We start from the raw sequence: 18,526 nt of genomic DNA, 5'->3' as shown, positions 1-18,526 counted from the left end.
GAATCCCAATAACTCATTATGCTCAAAAGTAGAGTTAAACATGGGTCATCATTATCTCCTTTCCACGAAGGGTGTGTGTGGGGGGAAGGAAGCAAGTTTCTTGAAATCAGTAAAACATGAACTTTTTTTTTTTTCAGGAATATCAAGGTGCTTTATCAGGACTTTCTAACAACACCCAAGAATGCAAATAGTGGGTTTAGTTATTCTCATTTTCCATTGGTGAAATTTAGGTAGGGTCACCACACATCTGTCACTGACCATTGGGAATGTGTCATTTTGTTGTGTCAGACCAAACCCCAACCTTTCTGCTAACAAGTAGAAAAGAGACTAGAGATGAATCAGAGTGAGATGTTCCCCTCAACAGGGGTGACACTGATGCTCAAAGGAGCAGCCCAGAAAGCACACTGCAGTGGCCCTCCTGGCTAGAAGGGGGTTTGCAGGCTTGCCTTTGGTACCCCTGCCGACATGCCCAGGCCCCTGACCATACCATCTCCTTGGTAATTTACTTGAAAATCCTATGTTGCAGTGAGAAAATGAGTGCAATTGATGTCACATTTCATCCAGAAGGTTATAACTTTTTTGAGCCACTTTCCTTTTTATTTTCAGGAGACAAACAGCCTTTCAAATTACCAGTTTCTGTTCCAGGATCTGGCCATTACAACTCTTATTGGTGTAACAAGTAAGATGTCTTTTAAATTTTCTTCTCAGAGATACTCCCCTCCACTTGCTTCCCTCTACCCTGCAGGGTTAGTCCACCATTGAGGGGTAGCAGCTGTAGCCGCAGTGATGAGTGACTTATTCCCAAAGGGGTACGGTATGCAGAGAGAGAAAGAGGAAATAGAATCTTCATTTTTAAGTGTTGAAAGTGTTAGCAAAGGAAAAGCTGGCTCGTTGTTTTGCTGTTTTCCACCAAATATAGAGCTTCTATAAATGGTCACTAAACCTTTAAAATGAAAAAAAGCACCTTGAAAACTGACTTCAGTGTGCTTTTAGGTATAGTTATGGTCCAAATGTGCCCAATTTATAGAAGTTAAATGGCTTTTATGTTTCCCATTTCCAATCCTAACCTCTCAGGATTTAGAACAGAGATTAAATGTAATCTTGCCGTTATGCCACTCTCACCCATCACCTCCTAACTGATATATGAATTGTCTCCCCAGTTTCCCCGCTATGGGATTTTTCCCCAGCCTGACCACTATCCATCATGTTTACCATATTCTCTGCTTTTCTCTCTTATATATGAATGCCACCAGCTCCACTTGTACTTTATATCCTACCTGCTCCTACCTCCTCAAGGATTTTGTTCCTGGAATGATCTTTTTCTCTATCACCAACTTTTCTCTGGTCCACTGGATCATTCCAATCAGCAGATAAATATAGTTTTGTATCTTCTTTCTTTAAAACCTCTTCTGTGACCCCAAATCTACCATTAGCTACTGTCCCCTTTATTCTCAAACTTCCCAAACAGTTGAGTAGACCCACTTTGTCCACTTGCCATCTCTAATTCTATTGTCATTTCATTTCAATCAGCCGGATTCTAACGTTCACGGACATGAATTTGGATTCTGGGCCTGTGCAGTTGTTTGGTGGAAGGCAGTGGTTTCCTGGCACATATGTAACAGCCAGCTCTCCAAAAAATTGTAGATATGCATGTATATGCATACGCATAGAAGCTTATTATAAGCTTTACTAAAAAGGAAAATGTGTAGTGAGCAATTATCAAATAACATTAAAGTATACGTTACTCTTTCTTGCAATTTCCATTTAGCCAATGGATTCTCACAGAATGCTTTAACTGAGTTTCATTAGTCTTGTATCCATAGTCAATTATTGTCGCGATTGATGACTGAAATGGTTCTGATGTGAATGAATGTTTGCTGACGTTTTTCTTTACCTGAGTGAGCAAAACAACACAGGCTTATGCTGAAACTTTAATCATTCAACAGTCATGTGAGCAACTTATTTGCTAATTTGGATAATAGTTCTTGAAATCTGGAAGAATATTTCCTCAGTTAAAAAACAATTGTTCATGATGTAATGGCTACAGACGTGACACACGTTTAAGTTCAATCTCCATGTTTAACTTTAAGAACAGAGATAATGCTAAACTGTAGTAAAATCATTAGGACGTTATCAGTTCTGAGTATTCATTATCTTGGTTTGTTTTTTGTGGTACGCGGGCCTCCCACTGTTGTGGCCTCTCCTGTTGCGGCCTCTCCTGTTGCAGAGCACAGGCTCCGGACGTGCAGGCTCAGCGGCCATGGCTCACGGGCCCAGCCGCTCCGCGGCATGTGGGATCTTCCCGTACCGGGTCACGAACCCGCGTCCCCTGCATCGGCAGGCGGACCCTCAACCACTGCACCACCAAGGAAGCCCCCATTATCTTTGTTTTTAAGATAATATTTATTTAATTGCAACTTTATATAGTATTCTTCTAATAATGGCTACATTTAATAATTGGCTTACGAACTTAGTGGCAATTGGCTCTTGTGAGCTCGTATGAGCCAGCTCCAGACACCGCTGGCTGGGAGGGTCCACATTACTGATACATTCAAAAATACCAGCATATACACACTACTGTATATAAAGTAGGAAAACAACAAAGACCTACTGTATAAAACAGAGAACTATACTCAATATCTTGTAATAATCTGTAACGGAAAAGAATCTGAAAAAGAATATATGTGTGTGTGTGTGTGTGTGTGTGTGTGTGTGTGTGTGTATAACTGAATCACTTTGTTGTACTAACACAACATTGTAAATTAACTATACTTCGATACAAAAAAAAAGTACCAATCTTAGACTGCCTCTTCCACATGCCTCCTGGTCTTGCTTTCACACTGTTTCCACTATTTCATCTTATACCTTGTCGTCATAATCTTAACAGCTATCACGCCAACTTATGGTTTAAAAAACTTGCTCAAAAGCTTTGCTTTCAGAGAACATATGCAAGGAGAGTAAGTACTATGCACACTTCGGCTGTCTCTTCCCCAACACTGCTCTTGTCAAGTCCACCAATGACTTCCTTGCGGTCAACAGTACTGATCACTTCTCTTTCCTCATTGTACTTGGATCTCTCAACAGCACTCCTATCCTTCAAAAGGTTTCTTCTCTTGACTTTTATGATGCCACACCCTGCTGAATTATCTATTGCCTTAATGAATACAGCTTCCTCATGTCTTTTGCTGGTCTCTGCTCCTTTACCTGTGCTCTAACTTTTAGAATGTTCCAAGGCTTGCTTGTTCTTAGGTTCTCTTGTCTTTTCAGTCTACACAATCTCCCGAAGTGATTTCAACCAATTCTATGGCTTTAATGTTATCTGTATGCTGATGAATCCCAAATTTATGTCTCTAGGCTTGATGTCTATCCTAAATTCTGGAAATGCAGCTGCTAAGCATCTAATCTTGGATATTTAACAGGACGGAGACTTAATGTGCCCAAACAGAATGCTTTATTCTATCAGATCTGATATTCAACAAAATTATTAAATATTTACTGAGTGTCTGGTTTGTTCTACTTACTGTAATAGGCACTTGATATACGTCAGTGGAAAAACCATAGAAATTCGTTTCCTCATGGAGCTTGTATTCTATTGAAATAGTACCACAATCTACCAAGTTGTTCACATCGAAGACCTGGAGTCATCCTTAATTCCCCTCTTTTCTTCACCTTTACATATAATATCTATCTATATATATATATACAATTCCTATTGGCTCTACCTCCGAAACACATCCTACATAGCTTCTCTCCATCCCTATTGTAGCCACTGTCACAAAGCCATGTCACCTCCCCTGTGGGTTACTGCGATACCTTTGCAACTGACCTTGCTTCTGCTCTTGCTGACTTCTCCTCACCCCAATTTACCTTTCACACAGTAGTAAGACTGTTGTTTTTTAAATGTAAATTTTATCATCATCCTTCCCATTTCCACTAAATCCAAAGTCTTACGTGATCCAGCTCTGGCCTACTTCTCCAGCTTCACCTCTAACCATATTGCTACCCACTTACTTGTTCCAGGCACCCTGGTCTTTCTGTCTTGTGAGCATTGCCAAGCTTGTGGGCACCTCAGCACCTTTGTTTTTGCTATTTTCTTTGCCTAAAATACTCTCCCTGTAGATCTTCCTATGGTTCTAGTCAGAAAAATGTCACCACTTCAGAAAGGTCACTTTAAATAGTGACCAAACCAGTTATTCTCTATCACCACACGTTCTGCTTTATTTTTTTCACACTACTTTTCACAATCCGAAATTATGATATTTACCTAAGTTTTTATTTGTTTTTGCCTGCCTTCCCTCACTCAGTGTGTGTACTTCGTGAGAACAGCACCTTGTCTATCCTGATCACTGCTGTATTCCCAATACTTCTAACAGTGCCGGACATATCAAAGGAGCTCATTAAATATTTGTTAAATCTACTGTAAGAACATCCTTGGGCAGTCCTTACTGTTAACAGAGTAATCCTTTACATCAAGCCAGGTCTACCTCTGTGTCACTTTCACCCATCTCAGTCTTCAGTTCTGCCATTTGGGGTGGCAGAGAATAGTCTGATTTTTCTCTCCAGAATAGTTCTTCAGATATTTGAAAACAGCTCGCATTTCTTCTGTGATTATTCTCTTTCCCATAACAAGCATCTCCAGATTTTTCTCTATTTTTTAATGTAATTCATCGTGAAAAGAAGATGGAAAACATTGCAAGAGATAACAAAGAGAAAAACCACCTATATCCTCCTATATCCTGCTATCCAGAGCTAACAAATTAAAGCATTTTGATGTATTCCCTTCCAATTATACACACACACACGTATAGATAAAGAAATTTGAATTATGTTTTCTATATAATAGTTGTGCATCCTGGTTTGTTAACTTTATGACCACTTTTTTATGTGTACATATTTTCATTCTTTTTTATGGTGATAAATTATACATAACATAATATTTGCCATTTTCACCATTTTTAAGTGTACAATTCAGGAGCATTAATTACATTCACAACATTGTGCAACCATCACCACTGTCTATTTCTAATTTTTTTCATCACCCCAAACAGAAACTCTTTACCCATTAAGCAGTAACTCCCATTGCCCCTCCACCTAGCCTCTGATAACCGCTAAACTATTTTCTGTCTCTATGAATTTGCCAGTTCAAGATGTTTCCAATAAGTTGAACCATACAATGTTTGTCCCTTTATTTCTGGCATATCTTATTAGCATAATACTTTCATGATTCATCTATGTTGTAGCATGTGTCAGAACTTCATTCTTTTTATGGGTGAATAATATTCCATTATATATATACCACATTTTAATGTTGATGTGTTGAAACTCAACTGATTCTTATGTGTTGATCTTGTATCCTGCAACATAGCTGAATTCATTTATCAACTCTAGCAGTTTTCTTGAGGATTCTTTGGGATTTCCAATATTTGGTATCATGTCACTTGTGAATAGAGATAGTTTTACTTCTTTCCTCCAACTTGAATGACTTTTATTTCTTTTTCTTCTCTAATTGCTCTAGATAAAACTTCCAATGCAATGCTGAATAACAGTCGTGAAAGTAGGCATCCTTGTTTTGTTCCTGATTTTAGGAGGGAAAGCTTTCAATCTTTCACCCTTGAGTGTGATGTTAACTGTAGGTTTTTTATTACATAATATATAATTATGAGGGTTACATGTAATATGCTAAATGTGTAACAATCTAGTTTGAATAGGTACCTTAACTTTAGTAGCATATAAAAACTCTGCTACTTTACAGGTCTGTCTCCTCCTTTCATGCTATTGTTGTCAAATTACATCTTTATCCATTTTGTGCCCAATAACATACGTATATAATTTTTTTTATGCATTTGTCTTTTAAATCATGTAGGAATAAAAAGCTGAGTTAAAAAACACAAATACAATAACATAGGATTTTATATTTGCCCAAATAATTACCATTACTGGGCAAAATGAGTACGTCAGTAAAGAGATAGAAATTATAAAAGAGGATTCTTTAAAAAGAATGTCTTTGGGCTTCATTTTAAAATTTCTAACTCTTTAATACTCTCCTTTTGTTCACATTATTTCCCTGATTTTCTTCAGTTCTTTGAGCATGTTAAAAACAGTTGTATTAAAGTCTTTGCCCAGTAAGTCCAACATCTGGGCTTCCTCAGAAATAATTTCTGTCAATTTATTTTATTCCATTAAATATTATAATGTTGTAACTCTGGAAATCAGATTCTTTCCCCTCCCCATGGCTTGATGTTTTTTGTTTTGCTGCTTTTTGAAGACTGTAGTAGTCCATTTATTTAGTGACTTTTCTAAACTATTTTTGCAAAGATTAGATCAGTTGTCATGTGTGGTCACTAAAATCTCTATTCCTTTAGCTTTTGTTCAGCTAGTGTTTTGACAGAGATATCCATGAGTTGAATTCCATGAGTTTAAAAACATGAACAAAGAAATACCTCTCCCAGTCTTTGCAGACCAGTTTTGTGCTGGGGCACGTCAACACTTAACTAAGCTTGTGCTGAGTCTAGTGATTGTCCAGGGCTGAAAGCTTAGGGTCTTTCCTGGTCTTTTCTGAACATACATCTTTGGCAGGCACATGGCTTTCTATATTCCCCAACATGCACAGGTACTTCTGAATACCATATTTTCCAAATAAATGCTCCTTAACTTTTCTTTCTAGGCTTCAGGTTGTTATTTTATGTCTCAACTGTAATCTTTTGCTCCCCATGACTATGGGTAGCTTGTTAGCCTTACAGTGTTTTGAAGGAGTGTATGCTGCTTTTCCACCCTGACTAAGTTTTTTATTAGGCAAAACAGAGATGAACACCTTGCATCGGTTCTCCAGGTAGCTTCCAGACAGGTTAGAACAGACATACACAATAATTTGTGGATAAAGTCTGCTTTTCCCCTTTTGTAACCAGGGACAAGGACCCTCCGCTGGGAATGCAGACAACCATGTTCAAGATTGCCATTGAGCTAAGGAGGGAGGGGGGCAAGGGCAAGTAAAAATGCCACAAAGCTTTCTTCCCATTTTTAAGTTGTCTTTTTCTTGACTCAGCATTTGCTTGTTTGCTGTAAACTTTCGTCTGTTTTTCAGAGTTCTGACAAAGTTGCTTCTGACAGTTTCCTTTTGTTTTTCAATGTTTCTGTGGAGGGATGGGATGTTGGAGTTGCTAATCTGCCATTTGGTTGATGTCACTCCTCATTTTGTTATTAAATATTTGAAAACATTGCTTCTTAGTGACTGTATGTTGTTTCATTATAGAGATGTACCATAATTTATTGTAAATGATGCTGTGATGAACATCTTCCTACATCTCTGATTTTTTAGCTTAGAATAAACTTCCAGAAATGGAATAGCTATGTCAAAGGTTATGAACATTTTTCAGTCTCTTCATATTTATTGCCAAACTGCCCTGCAGAAGGTATTTTTGTGTTATATACGTTTCCACAAGCAGTGTATGAGAGTGCTCATTTCATCACTTCCTCATCTATAATGTAATAGTCTTTGCTTATTTAATAGGGGGGGAAAGGGCATCTTGTTGTTGTTCTGTCTTCTCTTTCAAGAATTCCTCATATGACTTGAGTTTGAATTCATTCATTGTTTTATTCCCTTACTTTGTGATGTATCAATATTTCAATTTGTCAATTTCCTCAGATATATGGGCCCAAGAAGTTACACCATTCTTCTGATGAAGAATACAAAAATTTCCTGCTCTCATATACATATAAAACTTGAATTTATTTTGTAGTGAATTTGAATGGTGCCTATCCCAAGCTGGTGCCTTTCAGACCTGCAGGACGGCTGATCTCCCCGCCTCTGCTGCTCTCTGTGATTCTCAACATTCTTCTCAGCCTGGCCATGCACATTGTGGGCTTCATTCTGGTTCAGAGGCAGCCTTGGTATTCCATGGGGATGCACAGGTATGATCACAGCCTTAGATTGTCACATTCTAATTTCTGTCAAACATCATCTGGCCCATATGTTGGGAGGCAGATGGGTCTTCATTCTACTAAAGCTTTGGCTTCCTTAAGGCCCTTGGCAGTTTTCCAGTGATCTCTTCTTTGTAGCACAGTTTGGTGGCATCATTCATTAGCACTTATCTTTGCTCATCTTGAATGATAGTGAACTCTGACCATCTTTTATATCTAGGGTGACCATGCATTATAGATTGGCTAGGCAGCCCTATTTTAAGCCTGATATCCCAAAGGAATGATTATATTGTTTCCTTTCACATTCAAATCTGTGCCTGTTGGATGATGAATTGTATAGTCACACTACTAGTAAATGTTCAGAAATCTGAAGCAAATAGAGGGAAGTGTCATGACTTACTCATATCTTTTTCTCTCACATAGTCTTACTACATTATTCGTGCCCAAATTATTGAATAAATAACTTGTTGGATCTGTTATCTATCTATCTATTGATATCTATCTATCATCTATCTATCAATCATCTATCCATCTACCCAAAATATAGATCTATACATGCTGGTTTCTTTCTCCTTACTTTTCAGTATATTCTTTCCCAAAGTGTAGGCAATTATAGAAGCATTGAGGACATGTAGTTGTGTAGATACATATGCTTCGTAAGGACTTGTCGTCTCACTTCATTAGCTTCTTTGGTTTCCTTTTTAGTACCTGCACAGTGCAAAATGAGACCATCTCAAAGTTAACCATTTCTCCAACTGCTCCAGATAAGATCGGAAGTAATGGTGTCTTCACAAGTTTTGAGAACACTACTATATGGTTCTTGGGAACAATCAACTGTATCATTGTGGCTCTTGTCTTCTCTAAAGGAAAACCATTTAGGCAGCCCACATACACAAACTGTGAGTAGAACTGTACCATATCAGAGGTGAGAGGTCATCAGAGAGGAGAACAGATTCTCCTGGGTCACTCAAGGAGCAATTGCAGAGTTGACACTCATCTAGGGTCTTCTGACTTCCACTCTAGGGCTCTGTAAACACATGCAGCCTTATTTCCTGGTCCTTTGCTACCTCCCTCAAAGCTGTGTTAAATACTAGAGTTTCTTAATCCACCACTTCCTTTCCCTAGAAATTTGTCTCTAGGTATCTTTTCATGGGTTCACTCCAAATTGGGAAGACACGTTTAATTCTCTGCTTGTCAGTACTTGTCAGAATTCATCTCAGAGGAGGTGGGGAGAAGGGTCACAGCGCTCAGTTGGAAGTGTCTCCTGCCATGAATACAATGGTCGGGATGACACTGTGTGATTGGCAGTTCTGGGAGCGGGTCCAGCCTGGAGGAGCCTGACTATAGAAAGTTGTTGAGATTCTTGGCCAAAGTACCTCTCACCTCCTTACAGTCTGGGCTGAGGGTGGGGGTGAGTGTTAGGAGAAGTAGGTGACCTGTTTAGCTTTTGGGACATGTATTTGCATAGCATCACTACCCCTCTAATTGGGAAAATTTAGAAGCACAAGTTGAAGAATCAATATCCTCAGAAAAATCTGTTCGGAGAAAGTTATTTTGCTCTTCTTCTTGGGATGAGGAAGCAATCGAACGCTGACCTCCGCATGATTGCAATTCAAACATTTGTTTATTTACAGTCCTCCTTTTTCCCAGAAAAGGATTTGAGGCAGATGATTTTTTGTTTGTTTTTTTGTTTTTTTTTTTTGAGGTGTGGGTGCCTCTCACTGCTGTGGCCTCTCCCCGCTGCGGAGCACAGGCTCCGGACGCACAGGCTCAGCGGCCATGGCTCACGGGCCCAGCCGCTCCGCGGCATGTGGGATTTTCCCGGACCGGGGCATGAGCCCGTTTCCCCTGCATCGGTAGGTGGACTCTCAACTACTACGCCACCAGGGAAGCCCAGATGATTTTTTTTTTAACATCTTTATTGGAGTATAATTGCTTTACAACGGTGTGTTCGTTTCTGCTTTATAACAAAGTGAATCAGCTGTGCATATACATGTGAGGTGGATGATTTGCATTAAAGAGACTCAGATACTTGGATATCTCCAAGGCATTTATTGAAAACGTTATTTTGTCAGTATTACCCTATATGTATGTCCCATTTTTATTAATTGAAACATATAACATGCATGTGAAATTTTCCACTTACCTCAAGGACATACATGGAAATCGTAGAGGTGAGACCCATTGCATAGAAGTGAGTACTTTTCATCTATTTTGCTGAGTTTGGTTGTAGAAATCAAGTAAATCTAATCAGTGTTAATCTAGAATATGTGTATCAGTGGATGTGATACTCTGGACTCAGATTTCTCTAAATGATAGCTTGTGTTCTTATTTCCTCAGATATATTTGTCCTTGTGCTGGTCATACAGCTGAGTGTGTGTCTATTCATTCTATTTGCCGATATTCCAGAATTATATAGGCGTCTGGATGTAAGTCTTATCTCTGGGATATGATGATATTTTATAGTTATATAACACCCCGGCTTCAAAAAGCAGGCCACAATTGCAATTGACATGGATTCTTGACACCTATTATTCTTTTGAGATGGTAGGGTTAAAATGAATGCTGAATTTATTCATAATTTTTATTTAAGCTGGTCGGGAAATAAAATTCTGTCTAGCCTTGGTTTCAAGTATTTCAAAAACATTGAACGTTTTTCCTTTAAAAGATCTCTGTAAGATTGGAAATTCTATTTATACATTTTCTCTTAAAGAGAATTTTCTCATAAATGGTTTTGCTTTGAAGCTGTTTAAAACCGTTTTGCCTATAACACTTTTGGGGTTAATTCTCAAATCTGTATTTACATTTTTTTTAAAACTCTTTAAAAACTTGTTTTTCTGTATTACATACTTAATGTCTGCAAAACCTATGTTCAAAGATCCATATCTTACCTCAAGTACTCTCTTACAGTTTTGTAATTTTGAGACAACTGTGAAACTCTAGAAGAGACAGAAATTTTACATATTCAAGCAAGGGAAAATGTATATTTTGATTCCTCTAATCTATTCTTCTTTTGAATTAGAAGTTAATCATTAATAAAAGTCCTTTAGACCAATAAATAGGATACAGAAGAGATGATAAAAGGACCTGAGCTTTTAGTTCTTTGTAAAATTGCCTGTCTGCTTCTCCCTCTCAAAGATAAGTTTCATGAGGGCCAACATCCTATCTTATTCATTCTTGTATTACCAGTGCCTGGCATAGTGAATGGCACATAATGGCAATGACTGACTGACTGACCATTGCAGATCAGGTTCCTAAATGTAGACAAGCATTTGGAGTACATAGTGCATTCCAAACCAGCAACACCGTCACAAACCCATGGTGACATTTGACATATAAACTAATATCTACATTCAGCTTTTCATTTTTATAATTGTATTACTGTGGTTGACAGTATAATTGTATTCATGAATTAGATTAGGTACTCATGGAGATAAATAGTCCTTGCCTACTAGCCTTCTAAATGAGTTAAAATTCCTTAATCCTGCCGAAGTTAAGGTTAAAACATGTTGGATTTAGTTACACTCTTAAGTTAGTGAAGACTGTTTCAGAGAGGCTGGGACCTCTTGTAACAAAATAAGGAATGTATTTGGTTTGGAGGGAACCTGTGCAGAGTCATTGCCAGCATGACTTCAAAAGATTCTGCAAAGGATTATTGCTCACCTTAAAAATAATTATTTTTCTTATTACATAAAATTATGGGTGCATTTTAAAAAATGTAACTATGCAGGTAAGGAAAATTATAACATTATTAACTATAGCCTTCCATCTTTAAAATTCATATATTATAAATGTGTGTTTGATTTATGAAGTTTATTTTATTTTAAATGGAATCATGCTGCTTTGTAACCTAATTATTGCTCATTTTTTAAAAATTCATATTTTTTTTAAATAGAGAAAACATTCCCATGGTTTAAAATTCAAAAGTTTAGAGAAGTTATGTGGTGAAAGCCTCCCTCCCATCCTTGTTCCCCGACTACCAGTTCCTCTCTCTGGAGACAACTGATAACACCAGTTTATTTTACATACTTTCAGATATGTATTATACACGTGTACATATACATTTCTTATATGTATATTCTACCACGTTTACACAAATAGTAACAAACTGTTACATTTGTCCAAGTCTTCTGAGATGGAGATATCCAGGTGAGGTGAGATGTGTAAGAAAGTTATTGGAAGAATTACCTGTGAAGGAAAAAAAAAAAAAGATTAGGAAGCCAGTGGAGGTGGGGAGGATGCCACACTACGATGTGGGTCTGACCCCTGCGAAGGAGAGAGGGAAGGAACGCGAGCTGGATGAGTTGAGTTTCAGACTGCAGCGAGATTCCAAGAAAGTCAAGCCAAAGTTGCCCATCAGAGGTGTCTAGTGTCTCACAAGAATGCGTGTGGTTAGAAGCCTGCATGTACACTGTGAACAGCATGAAGTTTTTGCAGCATAATTAGTCTTCAGACTGACTTTGCTTTTTCATCTCCCACCAGCTGCTCTGCACTCCTGTCCTGTGGAGGGTCTACATTGTCATTATGCTCGGCTCCAATTTCATTGTGTCCCTTGTCGTGGAGGTAAGTGGCCTCAGGCTGCTGATTGCTAGTTGGGGTGGCGGAGGCATTCTCTGGGAGTCTGAAAAAGGAACAGCTTTAGCTGACAAGGCTCAACAGTGCAAGGGTCTCCCTTCCTTGGCAACATGAGCAATGATGCTTCCCTCTGATGAATTCCAAACAAGGTATTCATTTGCCTATCTGTAAAGTGGGGCTGGGGAGGATGGGAGAAGGTCCTATCCATTTTTAAATTTCACAAATAGAGACCCAACTCAATTCATTCAAATTTCTTCAAAAGAAACTGATATATGAGTCACATACTATAAGATTTACCTTTTTAAAGTGTACGATTCAGTGGCTTTTAATATGTTCAGTGAGCTGTGCAACCTCCAACACTGTCTAATTCTAGAACATTCTCATCACCCTGAAAGAAATCCCACGCCCATTAGCAGTCACTCCTTATTTCCCCTTCTTCTTCCTTCACCTCCTGGCAACCACTAAACTACCTTCTGTCTCTATGGATTTGCCTATTCTGGACATTTCATATAAAGGGGATCATACAGTATGTAGCCTTTTGTGTCTGGCTTCTTTCACTGAACAACTTCTATCATTTTTACTTTACAGATGGGAAATGAGATTCAGAGTGAGCTTTTCCCAGCTTTTATTCTTTATGCTCCGTTTCCCCAGGAAAATGAGCTTGCGCTCCCCCTTTGCCTTGCTACGTGCTTTACTCTCTCCTCCTTCAGTGCTGTTAGACACAATCCCCATTCCTTAAAGCCCACTCTTGGAGGGGGCGCCCCAGAAAAGACATCCATTCTGTAGGAGGGATGAGCTTTAAGACTCCATCTGTCCCCATTCCTGCTTTCACTTACAAACCCAGACTGGTTCCAGTGAGGGGGGATTCGTGGTGGGCTGGTGCACCTGGGGCCTGACGGCCCTGCAGTATTTTGTATGCAGGAGCTCCGGAGCCTTCATTGCTTAGCAGGGTAAAGGCTGCACAGGAGCTGGTGGCAGGACAGGACATAGAATTAGGATAAGGAGCATCTATCTCTTTGCTAAACTAGGACTTCTCAAACTTGAGTGGGCATCAGAATTCCCTGGAGCGCTTGTTAACACACAGATTGTCCGGCACTGCCCCAGCATTTCTGATTTGGTAGGTCTGAAGTAGATACAAGCTTTTGTTTCGAATAAATTGCCAGGTAATTCTGATGCAGCTGACTCAGGACTCACACTGAGGAGTCCTGTGCTAAACCATATGGTCCCCAAAGCCACCGAATTAATAGAAGAGCATTGCCATGAGAGTCGTCTTATGGAGTTGCAGAAAGATGGTCCTTGTCCTTTAAGGGATAATCTTATGTGTATATCGTATTCCTGTCCATGATCGTGTTATTTCTTCTGTCTAGTACGTCTTTCCCCATTTCTGCATATTGAAATAACATTCCGTCTTCTGTGGCACAGCTAGAGTATTGGCCTGTTCATGAATTTTTCCTGATTCCTGGATCAGTTAGGCAAGTAACAAAGCTCAGCAAGCAGTGGCTTAAACAATAAAGATATTTATTGACTCACTTAACAAGAAGATTGGAAGCCAGTGGCTTCAGGGCTAGTTTAGTGTCTCTGTGGCATCACTGGGGCTCTGCATTCTTCCACCTTTTTGTCTCACCATCCTTAGATGTTGGCCTTCATGGTTGTGCTTGTTGCTTATGGGGCCCAGCTAGCTCCCATGTAGCTAGGCTTTATGTCTGTTTTCAGTGCAGGAAAAAAATGGAAGAAGAGGTACCAGCAAGCTTTTATTCCCACAAGTATGAACCTTTCATCAGGAAGCAAAAAATGTCCTGCAGCCCACCAGAAGGCTTCCTCTTATGCCTCATTGCTTAGAACTCTGTCTCATAGCTTTAGTAGAAAAGGACTCTGGGAAAGTGGATCTATGCCAAAAAGTTAGACAAATGGGCTTAGACTAGTTATGATTTTTTTTTTTAAGGTGGGCAGGGAAGAGCCAGGAGGAATGGGCTGTAGGGTAATCAAGCAACAAAGTCTGCCATAATCCCCCAGCAGGAAGCCATTCTCCTTCAGTACATTTGCAGCTAAGAATATAGCTGCAGAGTGTAGTCTACCTGGGTTTGAATCCTGGCTCCACCCTTTCTTGTTGTCTGACTTTGGTCAAGTCACTACACTTCTCTGTGTCTCTGTTTCCTCATCTGCAAAATGATGATAATAATGGTACCTTATCTCATAGGGTTACTGTGAGCATGAAATGTAAACAGTGAAAAGCACATAGCGCTTAGTAAATATAAGCTCTTATTATTATGCTATCTCTTGTGGTACTTACCATTCCTTACTTTGTGTCTAGCAATCATTTATTCATTCACTCTTTCCACAAGCATTTGTTGAACCTGTGCCACGTAGTAGGGCATGATGTGAAAGGGGTAATAATAGCAGAGGGGTAGAGCTCACAATCTACAGGGAGAAAGAAGACAAGTGTTATAGTTACCTGGGTATAAATTTCTCTTTTTGCTTGCCATTAAACTATGGCAAGAAGTCATCTTACTAGCTATAACAACTGCTTTGTTCTATTAGGAGCTGGGTAAAGGTTTATTCAATTCTTAAATGTGAGAAGTAAGCCTGCCCACCCCCAGCAGATGGAGACAGTAATTTGATACTCGCGAAACAAGTTTGAGTGAGACCTTATCCTTACTTGCTGGGTCTCATGATCTCCTGCTAACAGGCAGAGGAGCTAATGTGGATAGCTTTAACACACTCCCTTTTATTACTTATGCATTGTGTGAATGCGTGTGTGTGTATATATGTATGTGTGTGTGTGTGTGTGTGTGTGTGTGTATATATATATATGAATTATCTGAATGTCTGTCAGAAGAGCTCATGTGATGAAGTTTTGTTTTTTTCTTTAAGAAATGGTATATCATCAAGGCTTTCCTTTTGTTTCTCATTCTACATCTAATTTACAGTGTACAGTGACAGGATGGACTATTTCTCAGTGCTTTCTTTGATTCCCTTTTCAGGGCATCAAAGTAATACAGGTCATCACATTTGTAGAATTGTAACAAAGCTCAAGATGTTGTGTAGAGCACTAATGTCTTGTGTGTGTGTGTTCATTTGTTTTGTACGAAGCCTGCTAAGATTTCCTGGACATAAGTTAGATTTTAAAACCTTTAATTGAATACCTATGATCCTGCCTTAGCTCTAAGGAGAACTACTGTTCTCTTGTTAATTAAAGAGGACAAAAAACCTTGGTCTGGGAAAGTAAAGGAACAGGTTTGGCTAGGTGATCCCTGAGGTTTGCAAGATGCTGATAAGATGGCTGTGTGAGTGTTTAACAGCCTGTCGGCAGATGATCAGTTTTTAGAGGGATGTTCAGACTAGCTGTTCTCTATGATTTCCATGGGCAGTGGACTCAGATGTCAAAGATGGGTGGATTTTAGGAGACCACTATCTCTAGCAAAGTTCCTTGTAGAATCCTACAGAATTAACTCTTTCAGTTTCGCAAAGATACCACTGACAGACACCAAAACCCGTTCTAATTCTGTGGGACAGCTTGGGTCCTCATATTTTCCTCTTTGTTTCTTTCATGATAACTTATAAGATGGTCAATCTTTGTGACCACATAGGATGAAAAAAATGAATTTAACATAATCCCTCATGTGCTATGTATTATAAGTTATAACTTGGGCTCTATTCAAGGCTCAGTCTAACTCATGATGTAAAATGCCAGTCCAAAATGTTTTCAAAGGACATATCTTTTGTCATCTTATAAAACGTGTTGCAATGAGATATTTGTAGGTGAAGTTTGGAGGCTTATGTGAATAAGGATGCAATGCACAGCCATTTGTTAAATGAATAGTTCAGGAGAATGGTAAAGGGAAGTAGCTGTGCCATGCCATGCTCTGCATTGTAAGGGGAGTTATATAATCCTAATGACAAATATAAGAGGAAGGAATTATTATTTCTAATCACTGAGGCTCAGATGGGGTAATTAACTTGCCCATAGTAGGTGTCAGAGCTGGGATTCAAATCCAGATCTGTCCAGCTACAAAACTGTGGCCCACATCCCAAATTTTACCTGTGTTCATGACTACGCAGTGATGTGCCAGGGTACACCCAAGTCACATCGTAAGCATGGCATATCTTTCTGTAAGGTCAATACCATTTGGTAGTAGATAATTTTAAGTGTCATCTATATTAAATCACATACGGATGTTGATATGGAGTGAACTGCAGAATTTGGATGCTTTTACATTTAATTTACATATGAAATCCTTGAGGCGGACTACTTCAAGCTATGTTTCTGGATTCTTGAAACTGTTTCTCTCTCTTCTTCCAGAAGAGTTTCTTAAGTGGAAAAGTTTGAGAGGCCATGACCTATCACATGAAATCACCTTGGATTTGTCAGAGGCTCAAGTTGTTTTTCAAGCTAGATTGAAGCAGTCAATGCAGTAGTGCCTTATGAGGGTCTATGGAAGGCTGTATTCTGGAAACACCTAACCTCTGATTGTAAACGGTCACTCCTTTATTTTGCAGGAGGCCATCATTGAAAATAGAGCCCTGTGGATGATAATCAAAAGATGTTTTGGCTATCAATCAAGAAGCCAGTATCGGATATGGCAGAGGGCCTTGGCAAATGACCCCAGTTGGCCCCCCATAAACCAGACCTCCTTCTCTGACATGCCGGCGTGTGGCAGGGGAGTGTCTTATAGCAACCCGGTGTTTGAGAGCAACGAGGAGCAACTTTGAAGGCAATGTGATATCCAAGTTTATATAACATAGTAACGATGACAAAAGGGACCAGTTTCAGTGATTTGTTTTTAAGCAGTGAGACTCTTACAATATCAGCTAGTTTTTGGAATCAAAAACCTGCCCAATCATGGTGACAAATTAAAGTCTTTTTGATAAAATACTTTCTACAGAGCAGAACACTGCCCTAGGAGAGTGTTTTTCTCTCGGCTTCTGAAAGTGTTAGAGGTGTTCAGTGATTCAAGAATGGTCCACGGATGGCAATGGGCCAAGAGATTGAGAGGCTAAAGGAGAAGGAGAGTACGTAGTCTTTCTTCTTAGATAATATATTTTTTAAATGAGTTGAGGGAAAGTAGCATAGAATTGTAAACATGTTAAAGATCATTTTTGAATTCTGATTTCATTGATGGAAAAACAAAGGCATGAGAGCCATCACGCCACTCTTCGCTGTCTGGTTTCCTTTCCTTTATGGTACTTTTCAGATTTGAGATGTTTCCTTCCATTTCCGGCCTTCCCCTAAGTATTAGTAAGGATAGGCTTAGCCGATGCTGCAGTAACAAACAGCTCCAGTATCTCAGTGTCTTAACACTCAAGAGCTTCTGTCTTGATCCGGGTGGCTCTTTAGAATAGCCCTCCTCGGAGTGGTGACTGCTCCAATCTGATGGCTCCACCGACTCAACACAAGGACTCCATGTATATTGCAATGGGGAAGGAGGATGGAAGCTCTTCAGTGTGTCAGAGTGGTACACGTCTCTCCCATCACTCACACCACACTAACCAGGGATTTGGCAAAGAAACTGGGAAGTACAGTCTCCTGTATTTAGGGCTGGTTTCACGGACATACAATCTGGCAGTCGCATAGGGTCTCATGCTCAGAAAGGTCCCATTGTTGGTTTAATGCTCTGCTATTGCCATCTTGAAAGTCCTTATTTTTAACAAGGGTCCCCCAAATTACATAGTTGGTCTGGCTTATATTCCTGGAATAGAAAGGAAGGTAGCGCAAATCAAAGAGCACTAGAAATGTCCACTAACCTCTGGCTCCTGACTCTGTGGACGTCTATGTTTTAGGAACCCCGCGTCTCGTGTGCCCAGTTCCGGAAACCACATCCCGTGTGCCCAATTCCAGGAATGTTTACTCCTCTGCTCCCTTATTTTTGAGAAAAGTTAGTCTTGTGCTACAACATTATATGTTGTCATTAACATAAGTCCTCATACAACGTACGCATTTCTTAAGCTTGAGCCTTTAGATTTCAGAAAACAAAAATTTCCCTTATTTTATCATTAGTACAGTTTGGTTATATTGAGCTCAGCAGACAGCACTGAA

At 39.3% G+C, this 18,526-nt stretch overlaps 1 protein-coding gene across 1 annotated transcript in view; it reads left to right on the top strand.

Annotated features, from left to right (window-relative positions):
• ATP13A4 (ATPase 13A4) overlaps nt 1-17,202 on the top strand; it is a 100,956-nt gene extending 83,754 nt beyond the window's left edge. Inside the window, exons 24-29 of the mRNA XM_065875838.1 lie at nt 607-679; nt 7,737-7,908; nt 8,623-8,816; nt 10,258-10,346; nt 12,400-12,480; nt 16,990-17,202. Of these exons, the coding sequence (XP_065731910.1) occupies nt 607-679; nt 7,737-7,908; nt 8,623-8,816; nt 10,258-10,346; nt 12,400-12,480; nt 16,990-17,202 (822 nt within the window). The remainder of the gene's footprint in view (nt 1-606; nt 680-7,736; nt 7,909-8,622; nt 8,817-10,257; nt 10,347-12,399; nt 12,481-16,989) is intronic.
• The last annotated feature ends 1,324 nt before the right edge of the window (nt 17,203-18,526 follow it).

The sequence above is a fragment of the Phocoena phocoena genome, chromosome 4 (genome assembly GCF_963924675.1).
Source record: "Phocoena phocoena chromosome 4, mPhoPho1.1, whole genome shotgun sequence".
Taxonomy (NCBI): domain Eukaryota; kingdom Metazoa; phylum Chordata; class Mammalia; order Artiodactyla; family Phocoenidae; genus Phocoena; species Phocoena phocoena.
The sequence above is the reverse complement of the archived record's forward strand: the minus strand, read 5'-3'. Positions and strand labels throughout refer to the sequence as shown.